Below are 27,953 nucleotides of genomic sequence, written 5' to 3'. Positions count from 1 at the left end.
CGCAAACTCACACCCATCTCCAGCAGCGCTTTGTTTCTCTTGTGGAAGCAATTTCACTTCAGTTTATAAACACGCATGATAACAACCAGACAGAAGTCTAAGTCTCACGGTTTATCCGCTTATAGTTTGGCTGGCCCCGAATAAATGAAATGTCTTCAGATTACAGCAATGAGGTGGACGATTGAAACATTTTTGTAGTGTGGCAATTAATTATTTTTCATTGTAGTTGAACTGTATTTAGAGGGATAATTATCGTACCTGCTTATAGTCTATTAAGTTTGCAAAAGCCCAATATATTACGTAAGGGAGCTTAAACTCGGAAACGCAATCTTATCAAGTAAGAGTTATTTGTATCTTAAAACAATACTAACATTACTTATTTCTGTCCACAGGCTCTACCTATGTAGAACAAGCTTTGAAAAATTCCTACTGTCCAAAGTAAAGTAAGCAAAACTATATTTTGTCAATATTAGTATTGTAAAATTTGTGAGGAGGCCCAGTCAGTATCTCTGTTCCTATCTTGCAATCTTTTAACTAAATACTCTCAAGAAATTGAATAATAGATAAAATACAATGAACTAAATAGATTACAAACAATTGTACTGCAAATGTTTAAATATAAAATGGGATAGTAAGCATATGAAAGAAAGGGGAATTCCTGGATGCATATAATAATGTTCTTGGTTAGTATGTTTCCACCCAACCAAAGAAGAAGCTAAATTTAATTCTGGGAATGAAGTGGAGCAACTGGAACGTGATATCATTGAAACTGACATTAAACATAAGATAATTCATTAGGTTTAAAATCTTTATGAAAAGAGAAAGATACAGTTAGGAAAAAACAGAATTGGAGAAGGGCTACTTCTCTTGTGAAATGAAAAATGATTAGGTTAAGAAGGATGGAATCAAAACTTTTAGGTAAAACAGTAATTTTGCAATGGGAGGTTTTCAATGAGGAAAGATTTTAGTTTACACATTAGATATTATCCTGTGAAGGAAGAGCATCCAAAACTGAAACACTGACATAGAAGTTAAAATGAGGCAGGAAAAGGAGACTTGCAACAATTGCAAGATTCATAATTAACAGTAAAAAAGCATACCGAATATACAAACTATATGGGAAAGTGAACTAAGCAGGGGGAAAAAGAGTTTAGGAGAATATTGATGAGTAGCAAACATGATGCAATCTAAAGGTCTTTTTACAAACATTAATAGTTAAAGAGCAGTAAATAGAAAGGGCAAACACATCAAAAAGGAAATAGAAGACATAGTTGAATTGCTATATTAGTTATTTTTGAATCTGCCTTCAGTGGAGAGGATTCTGTCAATGTAATGGCACACAGGAAGGCAGTATCTAACAATACTGAATAGGATGAGAGAGAAAAAAATAATTTCAAGTTTGACCATCCTCAAAGTAGAAAAAAATACTTGGTTCAGGCTACTGAGATGTCGAATTTACCTAGATTTTGCATGGCTAAACGCTTTAAATCTTTGCTTGTGTAGAAGTGATACCAAAGTACTAGAGGATTGCAAATGTGCTTCAGTTTTAAAAAGAGACTATGGATAATGCTGGCAACTATGACTCGGTCATTCTCTAACAGCAGTGGTGGAAACATGTCATCTCAGACAAAACTGACTGGAACTATGGAAAAATAGCACAGATTTATTGAAAGCAAATCATATTGGACTCACATCATGGGCTATTAACTGATTAAGTCCTTGAGGTAATGTTGAGGATTGATCAGTGAGGTTGTTACATACATGGAGTTTCAAAGAGTTTTGGCAAATTAGAGTAGATTATATAGAATCCCTACAGTGCAGAAAGAAGTCATTTAGCCCATCAAGTATGCACCAACCCTCTGAAGACCCACTCAATCTCCATAACTCTACATGGGCTTTTGCACACTGTGGACAATTTATCATGGTCAATCCACCTAATCTCCACATATTTGGACTGCAGGAGGAAACTGGAGCAAACTGACACTTGGGGAGAATGTGCAAACTCCACATGGCCAGTTGCCCAAGGCTGGAATCAAACCTGGGTCCCTGGTGCTATGAGGCAGCAGTACTAATCACTGTGCCACCATATTGCCCTAAATATCGTATAATTTCTTAGCAAGATTAAAGTAAAGGTAGTGTCATAGATACAAAATTGGTTACAGGATAGAAAGTTGAGTAGTGGCTTTTTAAATATAATTTTGGAGGAAGAACATGTTGGTATTCTTCAGGGGTTGGTATGACTGCTGCTTGTTTGTTTGTTTATTTATTTATCATCCCGATACAGTGAATAATTTCAAAATCTGCAAATAATGTGAAACTCAGAAATGTACTAAACAATAAGGAGTACTGTAATAGATGCAGGTGAGCATAGACTGGTGAATTGGGAAAGCCCATGGTGAAATTTAAGACAGGAAACTGTTAAATTATACATATGCTACAATGAAGAGAGGTGATATGACAAACTGTACAATTTTAAAGAGTATGGAGAGAAAAGTGTCTGGAATCATTGAGTTTACTAATCGAGGAAGAGAGTGGAAAATCAAGGCATTATATTAAAACAGTATTATAACATTGGTTAGGCTTCAGCTGAGGTTCAGTTCTGGATATCATACTCTTAGGAAGAATATCAATGCCTTGAAATTAAAAAGGAGAGTTTTACTTAAATCTGACAAGAGGAGGGACTTCAGTTCATTTATATTAAAAAGAAATTTACTGAAAATATTTAGAGGCCATTGGATTTTATAATTGGTATGACTTCAGTAATATATTATTGCAATCTATCAGTCCATTATTCTGTGGTTTTGTTTTAGTCTGATAAAGCATTCCTTTTAACTAATTCAGATTTTAAAAATATTCACATTTTGTTAAGAGATGTCTTCTTCCAGTAGGTCTAAAATGAATGTTTTGTTTCAAATTGAATTTTCCAAAACCTAGTTGCAAATTCCCTCCACTACACTCAGTCCTCTTTATCTGCTGATTCTCCTTTTTAGCTGCCTGAACTTGGCCTGAGACCTCCTGTTTTTTTTCTGCCCCAATTGTTTCATCTGATCTGTCTCAGTAAACATTGCAGTCTGAATGGTATCTTTGTTTGTGGGAAGTCCATGCTCCCTATCTATTGTGGATTATGAGGACTGAGTGTATTTTCTAAATGCATGCATGCTGAATAAATCTGAAATCTCAACTATAAATTAGTTTACTAAAAACATTGGAGAAAGTAATACTTTATTTTTAAAAAATTGTGTTAATTTGAAGTCATTTTCTCTTTTGTCTCTATCTTTATACATTATTTCCCCAGTCATGCTCTTGGGCTTTCAGCAAATTTGGTTCCAACAAGCAACTAATCAGATTTCCTAAACCATCCATAAAATACAGATCTAAACACATATGAAATATTATGTGAAACTGTCTACATGTGTGAAATAAAACTGTTGATGATCAGATTTTGCATATGTACATGGATTTTAGAAGTATTTTAATAGATGTTGATTTGGATTAGTTCTATTTCTGTATTACTGAATGCGCAACACTTTCTGTGGTATCATGCTAATATCTTGTAATAAGGTAGACAAGATCCATAAATATCCAGTCGTAGCGAATTCGACTCCAACCATCTCACTCAGTAAAACTCTTTAATTGGGCCTTCAAGGAAGGTAAGAAAGGCGTTAGTGTTGGTCAATTTAGTAAATGCTGCTTCCTAATTCTGTGATTTCTGTGTTTGTACTGGTCCCTGTATAGGGGAATGACTGATGGGTGTAAATTGTGAATAACACATGTTATATGCTGTATACGTATGTGTGTGTATGTGTGTGTGTGTATTTTATAACACAGACATATACAAATACACTTCCTTCATGTTCTCCATTCCAAAACTTGGACTGCAAATTCTTCTGGACACATACAAGTAACTGAAATGCCAGTAGTATGGATTCTCTCTTGATTGTGAGTATCTCATTTAATAATATGCAAATGTGAAAAATGATTGGAGGGCCAGCTGGATCGTTGAGCCTATTCTATCCTGGCATGGTGTCAACATCAAACCCCACAGTGATGTAATCACCTGCAAGAGGAGAAAAAGCTAGGAATAGCTCTAGACTATTTTTCTCTAACTCTGGAAGATGATCAAGCATTTTCAATAGGCCAAAGTAGTTGTCTGACAAACTTCCCCAAAATTAACCTGTCTTTTAGAAGACTGCGAGGGGATCTGATTGAAACATATAAGGTTATTAAAGGGTTGGACACTCTGGAGGCAGGAAACATGTTTCCGCTGAAGGGTGAGTGCCGAACCAGAGGACACCACTTAAAAATACGGGGTAGACCATTTAGGACAGAGATGAGGAGAAACTTCTTCGCCCAGAGAGTGATGGCTGTGTGGAATGCTCTGCCCCAGAGGGCAGTGGAGGCCCAGTCTTTGGATTGATTTAAGAAAGAGGTGGATAGAGCTCTCAAGGATAGTGGAATCAAGGGTTATGGAGATAAGGCAGGAACAGGATACTGATTAAGGATGATCAGCTATGATCATATTCAACAGTGGTGCAGGCTCAAAAGGCAGAACGGCCTACTCCTGCACCTATTGTCTATTTTCTGTAGAGATAATTTGTACCTTGGAAACTCATCCAGTTTCCTTTGAACACTAAAATTGAATCTGCACATGCCTGCAATTTATTACAGGAGCCACCAACTGTATGTGAAATAAAAATCTCCTAGCAGCGAAAACAGTTCTGTCTCTTCATAACTTATAGGTTTTTTTCCTTGGTCCTCCCTAATCTATTTGGTTAAAATAGTCTATCCACTCAGACTGAAACTCATACTTTGATATCTTGTATCATTAATCTATATCTCTTCAAGTTCTGCTTTTCCAAAGTAAAAAGTCTTAACTTTCTAAGCTGGCGCCAAGATCTAAAGATGCTTAAACTAGATATCAGTTCAATAGCTCTTCTCTAACTTTTTTTTTCACATTTTGAATACGTTCCCCACTTATTAGGAAACTAAAACTAGAGACAAATTTCATTTAGATAGACTGGGTCATGCATCTGGTTCTATCATGCATGTTTAAATCCTGACAAGTTATTCACTTCTACATTATTCTCTTTCAATTGATCAAGGGCTAGAAACAAAACAGACAAATAAAGCTAAATGTTTTCAGCATGAGAATTTACTATCATTCACATTCCAATGACCAGCCCAAAATTGATATGATGTTAAATGATAACGACAGAGGACTTGAGAAGTCTGAGGAACCATAGCAACCTGCTGATAAGGCATGCAGCTTTTATGTTAATTAAGGCATGTGTCCCTTTGGCAGTCAAGAAGCTGCAGTTTTACACACATGGGAGAAAGGAGATCAGGTCCCTGTATTGAGGATTGAGTGGCTTGGACCAGCATCGTATGTGGCCTCAGTGCTTTCTTTGTTTATTACATTTTGAGTTGACACATTTTAATCAACCTAACAACAGCAATGTCCTCAATTCTAAAAATAACCACCCATGCGATCTAGCAATCTCTTCCACCTAATCCAGCAGTGCAATCCAGACATTCTACACATTGAAGGAGCAATTATATTGTTTGCTCAAGATCTTTACAAACGTCTTCCAGAACACTTGGGTTCAATTAAAAAATGTCATGGCAATGACAGCCCTATAAATACGGTCACAGTCCTCAATCCCAGTACCATACAATATCTCAAAATCTGATAGCTCTGCAGACGACTCTGCAGTTCAGAAGGGTACATCAGTAGTGTGATTTTTGACTTAACTAGGGATAGGAGTTTGATCAGGTGCCCTGCAGCTCTCTTATGTTAATATTGTCTGCAGCAACTGTACTGTGTCCCAATTTATCTGTTGCTTTTATCAATATTTCACACCATTGCTTCACATTTTGAACTTAACCTTGATGTTCCTTTCTTGCTCATTTTGGTCCTACCTCAGTTATTTTAAAGTGGAGAGTTGCTTTTCAGACTGGAGGCCTGTGACCAGTGGTGTGCCACAAGGATCAGTGCTGGGTCCACTGCTTTTCGTCATTTATTAAATGATTTGGATGTGAACATAGGAGCTGTAGTTAGAAGTCTGCAGATGATGCCAAAATTGGAGGTGTACCGAACAGTGAAGGTTACTTCAGAGTACAACAAGACCTTGATCTGATGGGCTGAGGAATGTCAAATGCAGTTTAATTTAGACAAATGTGACGTGCTGCCTTTTATAAAGGAAAATCAGGGTAGGACTTAATGGGAGAAAGTGAGGAATGCAGATGTAGTGATCAGAGTTGAGGAGTGTGGTGCTGGAAAAGCACAGCCAGTCAGGCAGCATCCGAGAAGTTCAAACCCCAACCTCAAATTCACCTGGATTGAATAGTTCATCAACTTTACCAACACCTTTCACCCCAACCTCAATTTCACTTGGACTCACCCTCAACAACTTCTCCTTCCAATCCTCCCACTTCCTTCAAACCAAAAGGGTAGCCGTGAGCACCTACATGGGACCCAGCTATGCCTACCTTTTTGTCAGATCTGTGGAACAGTCCATCTTCCGCAGTTACACCTGCACACCCCACCCCCTCCCCCCACCTGTTCCTCCGCTACATTGATAACTGTATTTGCTCAACCTTGTGCTCCCATGAGGAGGTTGAACAGTTCATCAACTTTACCAACACCCACTTCCACCTCAAATTCACATGGACCATCTCGGACACTTCCCTTCCCTTCCTGAACCTCTCCATCACCATCTTTTGGCAATTAACTAACCACAGACATCTAATACAAGCCCACCGACTCCCACAGCTACCTAGACTACACCTCCTCCCACCCTATGTCCTGTTTAAAAACTTCATCCCTTCTTCCCTATTCCTCTGCCTCCAACACACCTGTTCCCAGGATGACCAATTCCACCTCAAAGTCCCAAATGGCTTCCTTCCTCCATTATCGTAACTTCCCTTCCCACGTGGTTGACTATGTCCTTCAGCACATCTCCTCCACTTCATGCACCAAGGCCCTTGAACATCACCCCTCCCAACACAACAAGGACAGAACCCCTCTGGTCCTCACCTTCTACTCACCAATTTCTGCATACATCACATCATCCTCTGCCGCTTCTGACACCTCCAAACTGACCCCACCGTCAAAGATATATTTCCCTCCCCACTCTTATCAGCATTCCGGAAAGACCATTCCCTCCACGACTGCCTCATCAGGTCCATGCCCCCACCTGCCCACGTCCCACTCCTGGTACATTTATCTGCCACTGCAGGAAGTGTAAAACCTGTGCCTACACCAGTCCCCTCACATCTGTCCAAGGCCCCAAGGGATCCTTCCACATCCATCAGAAATTTATCTGTATTTCTTAACAATGTCATCTACTGTGTCTGCTGCACCCGATGTGGTCTCCTCAACATCGGAGAGACAGGACGCCTTCTTGCAGCTTGTTTCAGAGAACATCTCTGGGACTCCCCCTCCCACTCTGTCAAGAACATGCAGGTCCAGGGTCTCCTCCACCACCAAACCGTTGCCACCCGACGCCTGGAGGATGAACACCTCATTTTCCACCTTGGGACCCTGCAACCACACAGGATTCCTCATTCCACACCCCCCCCCCCCCCCCCACCCCAATCCGAGTCCCAAGCCTCTAACTCGGCACCATCATCCAGATCTGTCCATCACTCCCTCCTCTGACCTGTCACCTTCTCCCTCCCCTTCATCCACCTATCGCTTTCTCAGCTACCTCACCACCCCCCAATTTATCTCACAGCTCCGTCCTACAAACGTCATTCCTGATGAAGGGCTTATGCCCGAAACATTGATTCTCCTGCTCCTCGGCTGCTGCCTGACCTGCTGTGCTTTTCTAGCAACACACTCTCTACTCTGATTTCCAACATCTGCAGTCCTCACTTTCTCTTAGCATCCGAGGAGGATGAGAGTTGACGTTATGAGTATGAGCACTTCATCAGGAATTCTGATGAAGACCTTATGCACGAAACATCGATTTTCCTGGTCCTCAGATGCTGCCTGACCGGCTGTGCTTCTCCAGCACCACATTCTTCGACTTATACAATTAATGGTAAAGTCCTGGGGAGTGTTGCTAAACAAAGACCTTGGAGTGCAGGTTCTTAGTTCCTTTGAAAGTGGAGCCTCAGGTAGACAGGATAGTGAAGAAGGTATTTAGTATACTTTCCTTTATTGGCCAGAGCATTAAGTACAGAAGTTGGGAGGTCATGTTGCTGTGGACTTGGTTAGGCCACTTTTGGAATATTGTGTGCAATTCTGTCTCCTTCAGAAGTATGTTGTGAAACTTGAAAGGGTTCAGAAAAGATTTACAAGGATGTTGCCAGTGTTGGAGGGTTTGAGCTACAGGAAGAGGCTGAATAGACTGGGGCTGTTTTTCCTGGAGCGCCAGAAGCTGAGGGGTAACCTTATAAAATCATAGAGGCATGGATAGGGTAAATGGACAAGGGCTTAGAACATTATAGCACAGTACAGGCCCTTCGGCCTCGATGTTGCGCTGACCTGTGAAGCCAAACTGAAGCTCACCTAACCTATACTGTTCCATTATCAGCCATATGTTTATCCAATGACCACTTAAATGCACTTAAAGTTGGCAAGCCTACTAGTGTTGCAGGCAGGGCATTCCACATCCTTTCTACTGAGTAAAGAACCTACCACAGAGAGCTGTCCTATAGCTATCACCCTTCAATTTAAAGCTACATCCCTTTGTGCAAGGCATCACCACCCAAGGGAAAAGGCTCTCACTGTCCACCCTATCTAATCCTCTGATGATCTTGTATGTCTCTATTATGCCAACTCTCAACCTCCTTCTCTGTAATGAAACCAGCCTCAAGTCCCTCAGCCTTTTCTCATAAGACCTTCCCTCCAAACCAGGCAACATCCTGGTAAGTCTCCTCTGCACCTTTTTATCCAGTGCCTTCACATCCTTCCTATAATGCGGCCGCAGCAGAGTTTTGTACAGCTGCAACATGACCTCATGGCTCCGAAACTCAATCCCTCTACCAACAAAAGCTAACACACTGTACATCATCTTTTCAATGAAATGAGCTGCCAGAGGAAGTGGTGGAGGCTGGTACAATTACAACATTTTAAAAGGCGTCTGGATGGGTACATGAATTGGAAGGCTTTAGAGGGATATGGGCCAAGTGCTGGCAAATGGAGCTAGATTCATTTAGGATATCTGGTCGGCATAGAGGAATTGGGTCGAAGGGTTTGTTTCCATGTTGTACATCTCTATGATTCAATCCCAAAATATTTCAGAGCTTTACATATGATCTTTCCATAGTACCTGTCTTTTTTTTAATACTGATCTCCAGCTTTTAAAAGAAGTTCATACCTAGTAATTCCATGAACTGACATTCATGGAAATAGTAAACATACTTGGCCCACATATGTACATATCTTCACTGTAAACTTTATTCTCTATCTACTGACCCCATTCCTCTCTATGGAAACTGAGAATGAACTACACCACTTGTAACCTTGGCATCCTAATTGACCTTGAGATGAATCTCCAGGTCATTTCAGTACCAATACTGCATCATCTGTCACATCACCTGTCTCTAACTTTGCTGTAACCTGCCTGCTGCTGAAAACTCCACTCAAATCTTTGCTACTTCTAGACTGAACTATTCCAATAAAATACTGGTAAACTTACTGTTTTTAAAAAAATTATGCTTATACAAAATAAGTAGTTGCCTGTATTCTAACTCGTACCATGTCCCATTCAGTGTGCTCACTGACCCTTGTTTATTCACAGTTCAGTGATGCTTCAATTTTAAGATAATCATTTCCATTTTTTCTAACTATCTATGCTATTGTCCTCTTATTTCTGTAACCTCATCCAGTCCTACATCTGAAATGTTAGGTTTATTAGGATGGTATTGGAATTGTTCCAAAATGGCCATCCTGAGGGGTCCTATTTGACTTGCCAAGCCATTGTTTAAAATGCAGGTCAGTATAGCTGCAAGCTTCAACAAGGAGCTACTCCTTCAATCAGAGGACATTTCTCTTCCCAAATGCAAGACAGTAACATAATGATTGAAACAGTAGTAAGTAGTGCACTGTGAGGGACTTTTCACTCAGCTTGAGGCCTGGAGCCATGGTGGTGAATCTATGGGATGGAGAAGGAGAGTTTTAGGAATACATTGGTTTGGGATGGAGGGCTGCGACAGTCAAGGTTGGAGGGAAAGGAAATGTGATTCAGGCCATCGGGAGGGAGACTGAGAAGTCACCAGGAGCAGTGGTTACAGCAACATCCAGCCTGGAGTGCTCTTGTTCAGAGTAGTAACACAAAATTGATGCAAATGGGAATAAGAGTTTTAAATTTTTTTTTAAAGATATTTTTATTAGAAATTTAATATTTTGACAGATTTACAAAAATAAACAGAACTTTCAAGCACAAACATTAATATAAAAATAGATCTTAAATATATAATCATCAAAATTCAAAGGAATGATACTAAAGAAGGAAAAACAATGAAACTCAGTTAACTACTAATCTAATCCACAATTATCCAGAGTGTATAGTTGAGTCACTTACATCCTTCAAACAAGAGAAAATGTTCTCTAATACACTCATAACAGTATAATAAAAAGGAAACTATTTCCAAACAATAAGAGCAAAAAAAATAAAACATGTTTGAATGGAGATCCTCCCCCTTGTTCTCAGGGGGCCTTACTTCCTTTCTAAAGGTCCACCATATCCTCTCCCAAACAGTGTCCCACCCTTGACCCGGGCGCTCCTTAATAGGATTTAGATATAATACCGAGCTAGAGTTGACAGTGAGCGCCCCACCCCCACCCCTCCCCACCCATACCTGAGTATATCTGATAGCATCAATGCCACGTACAAACACACATAACTATAAAATTACAACTCCAACAAATTACAATTAAGTATAATAACATAAAATAGCAAGAGAAGACAACCCTGCTCCCAGAAGCAAAAGTAAAGTAGAGTAAAGTATCCACTTCTCCCCACAGAGTGTGGAAGAGGCAAGCCAACATAAATTGTCTCTTACGATTTATTTAAACGAGTCTAAAAGTTCCTTAGCCTCTTCTGGTGATCTAAAATTATACTCGGATCCTTCGTGGGTAAAGCATAACGTCGCTGGGTAGCGTAAGGTGTATTGAATATTTAAGTTCCTTAGACATTTCTTCACCTCATCAAACGCCTTCCTCCTTCGTGCCAAAGCCGGGGAGAAGTCCTGAAATAACATAATCTTGGATCCTTCATGAATCATAGCTTTAGGATCCTTTCCAAGATTTCTGGAGGCATCCAGGAGTATCTGCCTCTCCCTATAACTCTGCAGCCGGAACAGGACCGGGCGTGGGCGCTGGTTTGGGCCAGATCCGAGTACTACGACCCGGTAGGCCCACTCCACCCTTACCCGGTCAGTTTCAGCCCCCAGGTTTAAAAGCTGGGGCAGCCATTGCTCCAGAAATACTACTAACTGTCCCTTCTCTTCTTGTTCAGGGAGGCCCAGAAGACGGATATTCTTTCTCCGATTTCTATTATCCAGGTCATCCATGTAGATTTCAAAGGCCCGGACTCTCTGCTCCAGAGCTCGCACCTGTTCTGCAGCTGTTTGTGCTGCAGCCTCGGAGGTCGTGGCCTTTAGCTCCGCCCCCTTCACTCGGCCCTGCAGTTCCTCGAGAGCCTGGCTGTGATTCTGTAACTTTTCTTCGAATGCATTCCATCTCTGTCTGGATTCTGCGATGAAATTGACGAGTGTCGTTTCCAGCCTGGCAATCATCTCTTCAAGGCCTGTTTTTACATCAGCTGCAGCCGGAGGAGGAGAGGAGGGTGGGGGAGGGGTCTTTGTTTTCTGAGAGCTGCGGGATCCCTTTGGTTTACTCATTATCCACTTAATATTAAACTGCTTAAATATAATAGTAAGCAGCTAATTAAGGTTAGAAAATTTTTTGGGGTGGTTTGGTAAGTGTGGTGGGGGTGAGTAACTCACTTTACCCAGGTTTTGGGAAGAGCACTGTAAACTCAGACTTGCTGAGTCGCCGCCATCTTGGATCTCAGAGTTTTAAATGTTAAAGGTTAATCATGTGTAAAGATCTAGAACTGATGCCTGAAATTTAGTATTTTACTCAGTTACTGTTTTAAGTCGAAAGCTCTTAATCTTGGCGGCAGGATTAGGGAAGTAAAGCAAGGCCTCTGCTGCCGAACTGGTGAGATCAACCACTAAGTATCTACCTGATTTTTATGTAAGGTGAGCAAAGTGACCGGAGTCTCAGTAGTATGGTATGATAGTTTAAGGGCTTTGAGGAGTTCAGTGTGAAGAAGATGGTGGAGCTGCTCTTTTCCCCTTTCTCGATCTTCAGCATTGAGTAAATGAGGAGTTGAAAAGTTGCACAAAAGGAATGAGTTTTGAAAACATTCAAGGGTCACATTTCACAAAAAACAAAAGCTCGCCAAGTGAGGTCTGAAGCAGCATGGGATGATTAGCCCTAGTGAGTAAAGTCCAGGACAGTGTTTCTACTGTGCAATCTTTGAAGTAAAAATTGGCCTTTAGTTGAAAGTATGAAATGCATGTCTTGAAATATGATGGAGGCAGGGTCAATTAAAGCATTCAAGTGGGCATTGGATGATTATTTAGAAACAATGTGCACGAATACGGGGAAAATCCAGGAAACTGGAACTCGGTAACAGAACGAGTATAGCACAATGGGCTGAATGGCCTCCTTCTGTGCTGTAACAATTCTCCTGAAGTATAAGGATAAGATCAGGACCCTGTTATAAATGTTAGTTGTCATTTTCTGGAACAGTCCCACGCAAATATTTTGTGCAATCTTCTCCTGCTTACCTCTAAGCCACAGCTGAATACTGCCAGTCTTCCAGCATGGTGAAGCTACTGAGAGTTAATCCCCTGGTCGAGATTGGTCAATCCAGGCCCTAACACTTTGAGAACAGTGCAAACGTGCAGGTGTGGGCCACAAGTGTGGTGGTGTGCCTCTGTGAGAGAGGATCGGTTTTCTGAGAAAATGTCACTGGATCCAAAATGTAAACTCTGCTTTCTCTACTGTTTTGTTTGGCTAGTGCCAGACAGGCAGATGAATCCATCGCCATTTCTTATTGTTTAGTGCAATGGCTTTTGTTTTTAAAGTAACAGTTAATAAAAGAGACTGGACTATTCAAATTTTTGACAGTTCTGCAGCAGAGTTCTAAATCAGCAGAAAGTCTGCTGACAAGGCTTGTGCTGATGTTGTCTGATGGCTGAGCGCCAGGTCTCAGATACCTCCACCTACTTTCCAGGACCATGACCCCACCATGGAACGTGAGGCCATTGTGTCGACTACGGCCACTAATCTCATTTCATCTGGTGTTCTTCTTCCACACCATAGCACTGCCTCCAGCCTGATGGTCTCCCAACCCGGGCAACTTGCTTCTACCTCCTTTCCAAAGTCCACAAACAGGACTGCCTGGGCAGACCCACTATTTCTGCCTGCTCCTGCACCACAGAACACATCTGTTCCTACCTTTTTTTTTATGCCCTTCTCCAATCCTTTTCCCACTTGCATCTGAAATTCCTCTAATGCATTACGACAGTTTCAGGATTTTCACTTTGTGGGCTCCAGCTGCCGCCACTTTACCATGGAGGTGCAATCCCTGTACATCTCCATCCTCCTCAGGAGAGTCTCCGCTCTCCTCCTCCTCTTCCTGGTAAAAAGACCTGCACCGTCCCCATCCACCACCACCCTCCTCTGCCTGACAGAGCTCCTCCTTACCCTGAACAACATTTAAAAAAAATTTCTCTCACTTTGTTCACCAGTTATAAGAAAGTGAGGACTGCAGATGCTGAAGATCAGAGTCAAGAGTGTGGTGCTGTGAAAGCACAGCCGGTCGTGCAGAATCAGCATCATTCCTGATGAAGGGTTTATGCCCGATATGTTGATTCGCCTGCTCCTTGGATGTTGCCTGAGCAACTGTGCTTTCCCAACCCTACACTCTCGATACTGAGCCCTAGTTATGCCTGTCTCTTAGTTGGGCCCGTAGAACATTTCTTGTTTCAGTGCCATTCTGGCCCCCATCCACAAATGTTTCCAATATATCGATGATACTATCAATGCTGCTTCCTTCTTTCATCTGGAATCAGAAAAGTTTATCAATATTATTCCCAATTTCCATCCCTTTCTCCCTCTTTCACATGGTTTATCTTTGACTCCTCCGTTCCCTTTCTCAACATCTGTTTCTATTTCTGGGGATAGGCTAGCCACCAGTATTCACTACAAACCAACCGACTCTCATAGTTACCTTAACTATACATGCTCTCACCTTGCTTTTTGTAAAGATTCTATTCCATTCTCATAATTCCTCCCTCTCCATCACATCCGCTCTATTCGTTTTAAAATAGTGACGGAAAAGACTGGACCAGATCTAAAATTTCAAGTTCTAAATTGGAGGACTGAGGTAAGAACTTTCAAAAATTGATTGGGGGTGGATGTTTGGAGGTAAAGGGAGTCTGAAATATGAGAGGCCTTCAAAAATGAGGTAACGAGAGTCCAGAGAAAGTATGTTCCTGTTAGGACGAAGGGCAAGGCTGGTAGGTGTAGGAAATGCAGGGTGACTAGAGAAATTGAAGTTTGGTCAAGAAAAAGGAAACATACATCTGGTATAGACAGCAGAGATTGAGTGAATCTCTAGAAGAGTATAATAGGACAGTAGGAATATACTCGAGAGGGCAAAAAGTGAATATGAGATAGCTTTAGCAAATAGAGTTAAGGAGAATCCAAAGGGATTCTACAAATACATTAAGGACAAAGGCTGACTAGAGAGAGAATAGGGCCCCTTAAAGATCAGCAAGGCCACCTAGGTGTGGAACTGCATGAGATGGGGAAATACCAAATGAGTACTTTGATTAGATTCCTGAGTACTTTGCATTAGTGTTTATTGTGGAGAAGGATATGGAGGATAGAGAATGTGGGGAAATAAATAGTGACATCTTGAAAAATGCCCATATTACAGATGAGGTGATGCTGGATGTCTTAAAATGCATAAAGGTGGATAAATCTCCGTAACCTAATCGGGTGTACCCTAGAACTTTGTAGGAAGCAAGTGAAGTGATTGCTGGGCCCCTTGCTGAGATATTCTGATCCTCCTATAGGGAGAATGTAGTGAAACTTGAAAAGTTTCAGAAAAGAATTACAAGGATGTTACCAGGATTAGACTGTTTGTGGTATATGGAAAGGCTGAATAGGCTAGGGCTATTTTTCCCTGGAGCTGAGGGGTGACCTCATTAGAGTTTATACAATCATGAGGGGCATGGATAGAGTAACAGACAGTCTTTTTCCTGGCACAGGGGAATCCAAAGCTACAGGACATAGGTTTAAGGTGAGAGAGGAATGATTTAAGAGACCTAAGGGGCAATTTTTCACACAGAAGGTGGTGCATGTATGGAATGAGCTGCCAGAGGAAGTGTTAAGAGACTGGTACGGTTACAACATTTCAAAGGCATCTGGATGGGTAAATGAATAGGAAGGGTTTAAGAGGGATATGGGCCAAATGCTGGCAAATGGGACTTTATTAATTTAGGATATCTGGTCTTCGTGGACGGGTTGGACTAAAGGGTCTGTTTCCATGCTGGACATATCTATGATGATGTCAACTACACCAAAGGGGCCTCCAAAATGTTTACCTTCCTCCTCAACTGAGGATTCCCCAGCATGTAGTTGATCGGACCTTCATCTGTGTCTGATCCATCTGCTGCACTTCGGCCCTCACTCCCTCTCTTCTCCCCCCAAGCAGTGATAGGGACCTATTAGTCCTTGCTTACCATCCCACCAGTATCCAGTCTGAGGATCACCCTTTCCTGCCACCCCAGTAGGATGCCACCACCAGAAGCCACCCTCCCCTCCCTTGTCAGCCTTCTGCAAGGACTGTTCCCTCCAGGACATCCTGGTCTACTTGTCCTTCACTCCCAAAAACCCCCACCACTACCCCACCCAGCCCCAATCATGACACTTCCTCTGCAACTGCAGAACCTGTCTATTTACTTTGTTCCTTAGTATCCAAGGGTCCAAACACACCTTCCAAGTGAAGCTGTGCTTTACCTGCACTTCATTCAATCTAACCTACTGAAGTCACAATGTGGTGTCCTCTACATTGGGGAAATAGTGCAGACTGAGTGCCCACTTCGCAGAATACTGCCCACAAAATAAACCCTGAGTTTCCAGTTGCATGCCACTTTAACACACCACCTTGTCCACTAGCCAACATCTCTATCTCTGGCTTATAGTAGTGTTTCCAGTGAAGCTCAGCGCAAGCTGGTAGACCAGCACCTCATTTAATGTTAGGGAGTTCTACAGCCTTCTGGGCTCAATGCAGAGTTCAACAAGGTGCTTGAGGCACCTTTTCCATATCTTTCTCCCAACCCTCACACACCAGGTCGTATTAGCACATGGTCTGTTATTACACATAACACATTCGTAGCCATTAATAGTCCTGTTATTAGTTATTCATTCTCCTAGGCTGACCATTATACCAGTTGGACAGTCAAAGGAATGGATAGAGTCATAGAGACTGTAGGGAAACAGACACTGTGGTCCAACTCATCCATGCCGGCCAGATATCCCAACCCAATCTGGACCCACCTGCCAGCATTAGGCCAATATCCCTCCAAACCCTTCCTATTCATGTGCCTTTTAAATGTTGCAATTATACTAGTCTCCACCACTTCCTCTGGCAGCTCATTCCATACATGTACGATCCTCTGCATTAAACATTTGCCCCTTAAGTCTCTTTTATCTTTCCCCTCTCACCGTAAACCTATTCTCTCTAGTTCTGGACTCCCCACCCCAGGAAAGAGACTTTGTAAATTTATCCTATCCAAGCCCCTCATGATTTCATAAACCTCCACAATATCACCCCTCTTCCTCTGATGCTCCAGGGGAAACAGCCCCAGCCTGTTCAACCTCTCCCTATAGCTCAAATCCCCTAACCCTGGTAACATCTTTGTAAATCTCTTCTGAAGTCTTCCAAGTTTCACAACATCCTTCTGATAGGAAGGAGACCAGAAGTGCATGCAATATTTCAACAGTGGCCTAAACTATGTCCTGTACAGCCACAACATGACCTCCCAACTCCTGTACTCAATACTCTGACCAATAAAGGAAAGCATACCAAACACCTTCCTCACTGTCCTATCTACCTGCAACTCCACTTTCAAGGAACTATGAACCTGCACTCCAAGGTCTTTTTGTTCAGGAACACTCCCCAGGACTTTACAATTAAGTATATAAGTCCTGCTAAGATTTGCTTTCCCAAAATGCAGCACCTCGCATTTATCTGAATCAAACTCCATTTGCCAATTCTCAACCCATTGCCCATCTGGTCCAGATCCTGTTGTAATCTGAGGTAACCTTCTTCACTGTCCACTACATTTCCAATTTTGGTGTTCTCTGCAAACTGTTCTTCTCTCTCTTTTTGGGCTCTATCTCCATCTATCGTTCACTCCTTACACCCACTTTATTATATTTAAAAAAATAATTTTTCCCTGCTACCATCAGTTCTGAGCATGTGATGGACCCGAAACATTACTCTGCACAGGTGCTGCTACCAGGCCTTCGGAGCCTTTCCACTAAATTCTGTTTTTCTTCCAAATGGGGAGACGCGTGCTCCGAATGACGTCGTGTTTCCATGGTTGTTGGGAGGCTGGAGCCCAGCTCTCCTTTTGATTGGATGGTCTGGCGCTCGTGGTGGCGTTGCGTCACAGCCCGGGGTGATGCTGGAGGCGGGGTGGGGGGAGGAGGATGGCGTCACGCTATAAAAGGCACTGCGCCGTATAGTCGAGCTGGAAGTTGTTTTTCAATCGTTCGGGAAGAATCTGGCTGCTGGCGCGCACACCCCCGGCAACGCAAACCCTCTTCCACTCTCATCCCGAATACCCCACCCATTCTTGTGAGCTGGTCTGGACCTGAAAGCCGCACGATGTTTCAGTGTAAGAGGCTGAAGGCCTGGGGCGGCCTGTGCCCCGCGCTGCGGTTACTGCGGTAGGTCTTCCCCTCTTACACACAGCGGAGTGTCTATGTGTCATCACTCGGGGACGTGAGCATCATGTCTTAGTCAGTGCAGGGCAGAGGGGCGCACTGCGGCGTCAACTGCTGCAGGATGCTGTCTGATCCCTTTTCCAAAAGCTTTTATTTTGTTTTAACAGGTGAAGCGATCCAAACACTTGCTTGTGTGTTACCCCCGGAGTGGCTAGTGGTCAAACCGCTCTGATGGCTTCGAATGAACATAACGTTCCTGGTAATTTAGGCTCGTTTCTCCTGCTGCGTTTTCTTCCCTTTTAAAGGCACAGCAGCAGACCTTTTCTGAATTTCATCCATTTGCTGTGGCGGGTTGTTTGCGTTTTAAGATGGAGTTTTTAAGTCAATGTAAATTATATCGTGCGCCGAATTTAATAGTCCAAATTGTTTATAACAGCACAGATTGAAATTTTACTTTAAGTGCACCTGACCCTGGCGTTATTATCGACGACTGAATATTGCTGTGGCAATTAGCACGAGGAATGTGATCTAATTTAAATTAAATGTACTGTCCATGCCTTTTGCAGCTATCGAGCATCCTTCGAGCTTACTGGGAAAGCTGACCCTACCCATTGGGATACACCGTAGGGCATTCAGTTATGATGACGCCTTGGAAGATTTATCGCCAATGACACCCCCTCCTCCTGATATGGGAAGCAATATATTGTGGAAACAGCCTGTAATTCCAGAACGGAAATATCAGCAATTATCTATGGTATACTTTGTATTTATAATCATTTGAACCATTGCATTAATATTGAAATACCTTTATTTCTATACAAATTGAGTTTTCTCTTGTGTAATTTTGAACACTGTGCAGAGATGTTCTTGTAGATTTTTCAACTTTCTTCATTTCACATCCATTTAAGATTGCTGATTTCTGTATAGGCTGCCTGATGAAATATTTTTCCGCAGAAGACTCGTCAGTTTTTTTTCTAGATTTTGACTCTAGTTTGCAGTGATCTTTTCCTCTTTTTATTCTATGAACTGTCTATTGACACCGCTATTGGAAGCAGGGTGACTGGCAGGACTTGGCAATATTTACTCAGTAAACAAGAGCAAGCAAGGTTTGTTTAAAAGCAATTTCTACTGACTAGCAGCAATTGAAACATACTTTCTCCCAATAAAATCAGGGTGAGTTCTCCAACTGAATACAACATATAATTACATCTCATATACTTTCAGTTGTCAGGTGAGATTCGATATTTTCCTGATCTTGTCCCTTATGGCATAAATCTTGCTGCAGTGTCTGGTTTTCATGGATAGTAGCACAAACTGGTTGTTGTATAGGGCCCCAATGTCTGTGGCTAAGATGACTTCTCTCCACAGCTTGTGTAAGCAATTATCTCTACTCTGGCTGGAAATGGTATGTGTCTAGTTGCATTTGATGGAGGCTTTTCAATCCAAGGACTTTTTCAAGCAACATTTTGGACTGCTATCAAAAAATTCATTAGATTTTTTTTCTCTCTCAGATTACATGCTGTTGTCTCATCAGCCTGAAAACAGACCATGTATGCAGGTGACTACCAATACTACAATCCTTCTCAGACTGCAGCATTTTGAGAAGTAGCTCGCTACCACTTTCGCGAGAGTCTCTAAAGTTGGACCAAAAATATTGGCCAGCCAGTCATGCCTACGTCTCTTGATAAAATTAAAAGAAAAAGCCCTCTGCTATGTCAAGTACTGAAATGAGGAAGCTTCTACTCAGACTAATTGTTTTTACTTTGGGACTGCTACAATTTTTTTCCTTGTCTTTCTCTACATTTCTTCTCTCTTTCTTTTTTTTTATCCAACAACTTCAGGATTGGATTTCTAGCTGTGACCACCCACCCCCTTCCCTTGTTTTTTTAAAAAATAAAAATACAAGGCACCGCTACAAAGGCTCTGGTCTTCGGAATTGTCGGTTTGTGCCACTATGGTCGAGTGTCTTAATATCTGTTTATGTTGTGGGTATTATTGTTTTGAAATGCTCCTCTGAAGCAAATTGGCTATCTTAACCATTTTAAAAAAAATATTTTTAAAGCAGGTTGTTGGTGGTGGGGGTGGGGGGTGGGGTTGGAAACAGATCTGTAAAAGGTTGGTCTAATTTTCTTGTCCTAGTGTTATGGCACGCCACTGTGACCACCATGTCCTGAGGTCTGACTTGAACCTGGACTTTCTGTCCCAGGGTTTGGCACACTACCACCATTACAAGTTTTCCTCAATAAAGATACTTGATTGCAATCCTATCAAGGAGCTTTATATGCTGCCTGACAATTTGATCATAATATCCTCTGCTTTAACTTTGAAAATATATTACTGTTTTGATGAGGCATGCATCTATTGCAAGTTGACTTCCAGTTTGTTGCTCTTCTTTCAAATATACCATAAATTCCTGACACTAGTGGGACACATGTTTGGTATACTTGTGACTGTAGTAAAGTGTTTTGCTGCTAACCTGATGTTACTTTCTGTAAATCACTTTTTTGGCATGTCTTCAGACTGTGACAAATGCAATCTTATTGAACAATTTAGCAAATGTGACTTCACAGGTTTATTTCAGTGATTTTTTTTTTGTTTGGGGAAAATGATCTGAAGGGTTATTAAGCTTGGAGGCTGTAATTTTGGAGGGTATATAAATTGAGGGAGAATTATGAAACAGTTAACATTGGTCCGTGCAGATATTATACCAGTCTTCTCTTAGACCTGTTTTACACAACATTGTGCAGTATTTTCAAATTGATTTTATTTTTATACTGGCAAGTTTCTTTTACTAGTTTAGCCCTTTTTGGCATTCTTCATATATGTATTAATTAAAGTTGTTTGTTTGTAACAGCTTCAATATAACTCCAATTTAAAGTTCATGAACAGGTCTAGAAATGAATGGTGCCAGTGTTTGGAATAGAAGTACAAGATTTTGTGGCAGTTTTAATCAATGCTGCAGATTTTGAAAAAAATTAAGCGAAAATGCATAGATCTGTACTGTAAAGTATTATCCATTAAATAAGGAAAAATACCTTGCCCAGACATAAGGAAAGCTTAATTTTACAACTGTTATTTATGCAACAAGTGCAGATTTCAGCTCTTGAAGGTAATGCAAATATTTATGCATAAAAATTGCAAATACAAGAAATTGCATTATGATTTAAATATTCAACAAAAAAAAGTTTCATTACTTCATGCTTCTTTCAGGTGGAAGATGGAGAAAATATTTCATCTTCAATTGTGGCGCCAATAGCTGAAAGCGAGAGCAAAGTCAATGTGGTGAAAGCCAAGGCAACTTCTGTCATCATGAACTCACTTATGACAAGTAAGATGTCAATTTAAACCACTACATTAAGATTTGCTGATTCAAACATGATTGTACATCTAAATGCAATGGTAAAGATTTTAGAAGATATTGTCATGTTGTTACTTACACCATATAAAATAATAGAATAGTCTACATATTAGCTGTACGGGTACATAATCCTTTTATCTGAAATTCCAAAATCCAAAAAGCTGCGAAATTCAAAGTTTTCTCCATGAAGGTTTTTTTCTGCATAACAAGGTTGTTTGGCATGTGATCAGGTGAACCAACTCCACACCCACTCAACCCACGTCACTCAGATATGGTGGTGGTGTGGTGCTTATACTAGTCGCACATGGATCTGCTGTTTACTAAGATTCTTTGTATTTCACTGTGAAGATGTCATATATTCTGAATTCTGAAATCTGCAAATCAAGTGCCACGCGTTTTCCCCCCCCCCCCCCCCCCCCGAAACAAAGGGATTTTGGACAAGGGAATGTGTACCTGTGATAATAATAGCTATATTTCCACCTTCCACCCGTTCCAGATCCCAATCATTATAATCCCAGATAACCAACTCTATTGGGTATAGATTACAGACCTAATTAGATGTGGATCGCGATCCTATCAATTTGCTGGTGTAAAGCTGTCCAGTGTTATCTCTATCTGTCACAACACCATTGTCTCAAATATTAGTTTGTTCTTTTTTCAAACCAAAAAGAATGATGATTGCCTTCAAACGTTTGGAATATTTCTGTGCCTTTCAACTGCAAACCCACATATCACACCACTTCTGTTTATGACACTGCAGTCTAGCCAATTCAGGCAATCCTGGTCAGTAATAAATGATCCCTTATTTGACTGTTCTAACTGCTGCTTCCATTAACTATCTTGACCACTACCACACTGTCACATTGGTGAAGGATATAATCCATCTTTTATACTAAAGTTTACCGGTTCCATTTGAATGTGTCTAATAATGGTGGTATGTGTATGTTGATTGTCTCTTCTCAGGGTTGCCTTTCCTAATCGTAAACTAACCAAAATTTCTTTCAACTTGGTGTAAACAAAATTTAAAACCATCTTTTTCAAGTTTTTTTTGTATTACTTCAGCTGCCTCAACACCCAAAATCTGTTAGCTTAGGTCTAAGCAAAATACTAAGCTTCTGAATAGATGTCTTCCCTTGATCACCATATTACCTGCTTCTGCCTCTTGCCCATTAATGTCGCAACCCCCGTGTGGTTTTTCTCACCTATGGTGGGTTTTCTCCAATACTCACCTGGTTCACATTGCCTTTGTAACAAAAAGAAAACAAAATTCTGGAAATGATAAAATAACTGCAAAAGTGGTGCAGGTCAGGCAGGGGGTAAAAATGGAAGATGATGTTCTGGTAATGTCTCTGGACTAAGTAATCCAGAGACTGTGGTTAATGCTATAGGGATATTAGGGCTTCTTAGTGTCAGTGGAAGGGATGCAGGTGTTTGGATTAAAGTGAGACTAACATGTCAAGCAATGAATAGTCCTTTTTAAAAACTCTGAAAAGGGAAGTGAACAGAACATCTATTTGATGGCAGACTTTTTCTATCTATCCACTCATCCCCTTTTTTGCTTTTTGAAATGTAACAGGTTTTAAACATTTTCCAAGTCCTGAGTACAATTATCAATTTCACATTCATGTTCCCCATTACTGTTCTGCAATTCATTTAAAATTCTATCTACTGTACCAATTAAACTTTGCATTTCATTGGTTGATTACACTATCTGTTAATTCCAGGATTGATATTCTTCAAATGCTTTCACTTTCTCACCCCTCCCAACTCATAGCTTCATTTCATTTACAACATTTTAAGAGACATTTGGAGTAATACATGAATGGGAAAGGTTTGGAGAGATATGGTCCAGGAGCAGACAGGTCGGACTAGTTTAGTGTGGGATTATAGGCAAAAGTGAGTACTGTAGATGCTGGAGATTAGATTCAAGAGTGTGGCGCTGGAAAAGCGCAGCAGGTTAGGCAGCATCTGAGGAGCAGGAAAATCGATGTTTCAGGCAAAAGCCCTTCATCAGTGTGGGGTTATGTTCCACATGGGCTGTTTGGATTAAAAGATCTGTTTCCATGCTGTATGACTCTGACTAGTCTTCACATTATTGTTTAAACTTTACTTTTCTCAAGGAGTCCACTTTTATTCTCCCATGGCCTTCACTCACTAACATTTCAATACTGTTCGTTCTCCAATTTTCTTCTGTCTTGCCTCTTCTATTTTGCTTTTAGCTGTTACCTGGAATTGTTTGATTTCTCATCACTTTGGACCCTGATTCAATCAACTCTGCATTTTCTTTTCCATTTTTATATTCTGTAAAATTCTCTTGAGGCATCATTCCCTTTTTGTAAATGAAATTTGTTATTGGGTGTCATCTGGTTAAATAATTTTGGAGTATTAAATATCAGCTCTGTTGCTATTTTATAACTTGCAGTTACCATTCGCTGTTGAATATTTAGTCGACATGTTAATGATTTTCTTAAATTTCAGTATTTTGTTTTTAACACTTTAATTATTAGAGCAGACACAGGAGAGCATACAGCGATTTGAGAAGCAGGCTGGCCTAACAGATGCAGGGTACCAACCACACAAGGGCCTTGTTGCAGAGGAGGCCAGCTATCACCGTGTTGGGGAAGCCTTACAGGTGAGAATGGAGTACTTTTTCACCTATGCCTTGTGTCCATTCTCACCTTTTGCAGGTAAAAATGACCGATAAAATCAATCCATCTCTGTTATCCTAATGGACGTTTTGGCACCTTTTTTTGTTTTAGTTCCTTTGCTCTGAACAGCCATGTTGAGACTATTAATAACCATTTTATTGCTGGATCATCACTTTTTTTTTAAAGTGATTCAAACTTTTGCATATGTGAAAATCATGGATAAGGGTCAGTCCTGGTCTAATGCTGTAAACTCTTTCTATTGCCAATCTTTTATTGAGATTAGATGATAAATGGGTTATTCAACTATAAGAAAATCCTTGATCCCATTCAATTGAGCAATTACCAACACAGTTCACTTTAACTTTCTACAAATGTAATTGGCTATTTTTGTTCGTTCTTACCAAAGTTGAGGAACAGCTCCCCTAAAAACAAAATAAAAAATGTTGGAAGCAGGTCAGCCAGCACCACCTTTGGAAAGTAGTGTTTCAGGTCCATTGTCAGCTCCAGCTGCTAAACTCTGTAAACTGAGGACAGACTTGGAATGGGCCACAAAATACTGCTGACTAAGTCAGTTGTGTAACACTCTTACTAACTCAACGTTTTGCATGAATACCACAACTACTTGTGCCTTTTAAAGACAAAACTTTCCAAGGTACTTACAGCAGCTTTATCAAACAAATATATTGTCATTAAGATTGCATCTATCTGGTCTTCGGCTGCCTCTTTTTGTATTTATGTTTGCAATTCTTTTAAAACAGAAATTCAAAATACAGAGTATGGATTCAAAAAAAGAAGACAAGCAGATATCCACATCAGCTCAATCAACACCCAGTGGGACTCCACAGGCCTCACCAATGCCAAATCGCAGGTACAGAAATTGTTAAAGAAACTAGCAAAATACCTGCAAGCCGGGTGAACTTTAATCATACAATAAAATTTGAATTATTAGCTTTTAAAAAAAAATCAAATTATTACTTGGCCATCTAAAAATTAACCATAAAACATCCATTCCCTAAACTTTGATAACTGACTTGTGTGAATTAGTGCCACTGACTGAAAAAGAAAATTGAACTTATCATGAAGGATACATGTGGATAAACTGCATCCAAGAAGGACAATACCTGAAACAGTCATTCTTATGCTGGTAAGATCTTGGGGATGTTGTCCGTTATGAGCGAGTAATCGATTGAAAATGCAAACCACATTCCACCAGAGAACATCTACTTAATTCAAGTAGAATTAACAGTTACACTTTCAAAGATGCAGAACTATTTACAGATTAATTTGTGGCAAAACAGAAAGTATTTTAATAATCTTCAGATATGTCATTGTCACACCTCTGGAACAGGTAGGACTTGAACCTGGTCTTCTGACCTAGAGATATGGACACTACCACAGTTCCATAAGAGCACTGGTGAAACACAGCACTGTACACTACTCACGTCAATTATCCTCCTCCTTTGCATTCCTAACCATAAAAGTACCTTTCTTCGTTTGCCAATTGATATCCATTATGTTGTATGCTGATTGTGAATTTTGTACAGCAGCTAGCCAGACAATAATTTTTTTCTGATGCTGTCATTGCGAAGTCATAATATTAGGAAACTAGACCTTCACAAATACTAAAAAACCACTAGTAGAGTGGAGAATCTGTTGTTGGGAGCTGAGCTTATTTTGTGGTTCTTTATGCCAGCTCGCAGAGAAACTTAGTTTTTGTGATTTTTTTTTGACTTATTTGTGTCAAATCATGCTTTGCATTGAGGTGGAAGAAATATTTTAACTTTCTTTTTTGTTTTGGTGATGTTTTCAGATATTTGTTTGGCCAGGGAGCAACTTCTGATTTGAGCAGTAAAAGTCTAGATGGAGACTTTTCTACACTTGCCAGTGACTCCACTGCAGCTGAAAAATGGAGACCTTTCATGCTTACACAGAATTTCAAAGCAACTGAACCAGGTGGGAAGTTTGTTATTTGAGCATGCTTAATACCACTTCAATCCTAACCTTCTGAATATTGCCTCGAGTTGAGTGAAGAGCAGCATCTGATCAGTTGCCCTTTTGAAAATCCATATGAAATATGTATGCCCTTGGTGCAGCGCATTATTTCTTCAAAGTAGTCTATTGCATTCCATTAGATCTGTCAAATACAATATATCTTGTACGAAGATCCTTGTCTTTTCAATTCAGTATTAATTTTATCCTATTCCAATGAATGTTGAAACTTGCTTGCGTGACCCCTTCTGAAAGCTTACTTTTAGTTAAATTGAGTGACTGTATTCATTGGAGTTTAGAAGATTAAGGGGAGATCTAATGGAAACTTACAAGATAATGCATGGCTTGGAATGGGTGGACACTAGGAAATTGTTTCCGTTAGGCGAGGAGACTAGGACCTGTGGACACAGCCTGAGAATTAGAGGGGGTAAATTCAGAATAGAAATGCAGAGACATTTCTTCAGCCAGAGAGTGGTGGGCCTGTGGAATTCATTGTTGCAGAGTGCGGTAGAGGCCGGGATGCTAAATGTCTTCAAGGCAGAGATTGATAAATACTTGGAATTAAGGGCTACAGGGAGGATGCGTGTAAGTGGAGTTGAAATGCCCATCAGCCATGATTGAGTCCACTCCGCCATTCAATGAGCCAAATGGCCTTACTTCCACTCCTATGTCTTGTGGTCTTAATGTCATTTATGTTAGTTTTCATTACTGGCTGATTTGAAATTTACTCTCTCTCATTTATTTAATTGAAATTTCTGACATTTAATGCTAACAAATGCATTTATTTTTCTCCAGGTGCCTTTGCTATTCAAAATTACAAAGGTTTACAAAAGCCTTCCCCTATGGACATCATGCGTACTCAGGGCACTGCTGCTCAGATAGCAGAAGATCATGCAAATTTGAAACCACCTAACATGGAGCTATCGGTGCTAGAAGGACAAAAAAAGCAGCCTCTGCGTACCTGTGTTGTAAAGCCTAGAGATCTAAATATCTTTGCTCCTACAGGCTTTTAGTGTATTATACCATGTTTTAGATTGTGTTGGCTGAGTGCATCTGTTTGAGAAAACCTTTTTGACTTCCTCCTTACCCATAAGATCTTTATTTGCTATTGTCTAGCTACCCTTATTCTTTTAAAGACTTTATTTTTAAAATGAGGGACAAAATTAGCAGAGAAGGAAGAGCAGTTTGAATTCTGTTGTAGAATCAGAGCCTGTTTGGAATACTTAAAATTCAATGCTCATTTGCACCAAAAAGCTTGAATTGCAGCATTTCTGTTGTCTTTACCATGTTCACTGCTCCACAGCCAAAAAAGAACACTTGCAGCCAAGTTGGAAAATGAGAGCCTTGGTGTTGATATGATATGTGCTGAGGTTTCTGGTTATAGTCCACACTGACTAGCAAGCTTGGTTTCATGTAGCCTTGTTGTAAAATGTAACTAACGAGGTGTTAGGAAATGCATTTCGGTTCCTGTGAGGTCAGGAGAAAAACTGTTGAGATAGCACACAATACTAATGAGCCACCTGTACACCTCTGTTTATGGAATTGTATGATAGTTAAATAAACTCTTGCACCTAATTCTGTGGCTGTATTTCAGGTCCTGTTTTTTTTTCCAGTTTGGCATGTGTTGTGGTAACCATATTTTATAATGGGTGACTAAACAGATTTGCTGATCAAAGATGTACTGTGCTCAAGCCTTTCTGATTTGATGCATTTAAAAACAAATCAAGAACTTTGTACAAATCAGGCATATACTGTAAATTACAAATCTAGTTTTTTAAATAACAGCATTGTGGTACAAATTGATAGGATTTTCTTTTGTATCTAGATGTGTTGCTAAAGGTTTTTGTAAAATTTTACAGTCCAAGTTTATTTTTCATGAGACAAATGATGCATTCCTTTTTCATGGATTGATTTTAAATTGGATTTGAACTCTTGACATTACAACTCTATTGATACCATGAACACGCTT

The 27,953-nt window shown here is 40.5% G+C and overlaps 1 protein-coding gene across 2 annotated transcripts; it reads left to right on the top strand.

The window, feature by feature from the left end:
- The first annotated feature begins 50 nt into the window (after positions 1–50).
- Positions 51–27,559, top strand: kiaa1191 (KIAA1191 ortholog). 2 transcript variants are annotated; one of them, XM_060837129.1, is made up of 9 exons: positions 51–173; positions 393–443; positions 18,157–18,248; positions 18,556–18,743; positions 21,200–21,317; positions 23,855–23,979; positions 24,754–24,863; positions 25,806–25,948; positions 26,780–27,559. In XM_060837129.1, exons 3-9 carry the CDS (start codon positions 18,221–18,223, stop codon positions 26,995–26,997), a joined length of 930 nt encoding a protein of 309 aa, XP_060693112.1. In that variant the 5' UTR covers positions 51–173; positions 393–443; positions 18,157–18,220; the 3' UTR covers positions 26,998–27,559. The 2 variants fall into 2 exon arrangements, with proteins under 2 accessions (XP_060693112.1, XP_060693111.1); XM_060837128.1 differs by lacking the exons at positions 51–173; positions 393–443 and adding an exon at positions 17,738–17,992.
- Positions 27,560–27,953: the final 394 nt, after the last annotated feature.

The sequence above is a fragment of the Hemiscyllium ocellatum genome, chromosome 16 (genome assembly GCF_020745735.1).
Source record: "Hemiscyllium ocellatum isolate sHemOce1 chromosome 16, sHemOce1.pat.X.cur, whole genome shotgun sequence".
Taxonomy (NCBI): Eukaryota; Metazoa; Chordata; class Chondrichthyes; order Orectolobiformes; family Hemiscylliidae; genus Hemiscyllium; species Hemiscyllium ocellatum.
Note: the sequence above shows the minus strand (reverse complement) of the source record. Positions and strands in the feature narration are given on the sequence as shown.

What these genes read in the sequence shown, in the direction of transcription:
- kiaa1191 (XM_060837129.1), top strand. Translation starts at nt 18,221, where the DNA reads ATGGCTTCGAATGAACATAACGTTCCTG. An exon ending in GAATGAACATAACGTTCCTG is followed by an intron (nt 18,249 to 18,555) that starts GTAATTTAGGCT and finishes TGCCTTTTGCAG; the next exon opens with CTATCGAGCATCCTTCGAGC. An exon ending in TTTCAAAGCAACTGAACCAG is followed by an intron (nt 25,949 to 26,779) that starts GTGGGAAGTTTG and finishes ATTTTTCTCCAG; the next exon opens with GTGCCTTTGCTATTCAAAAT.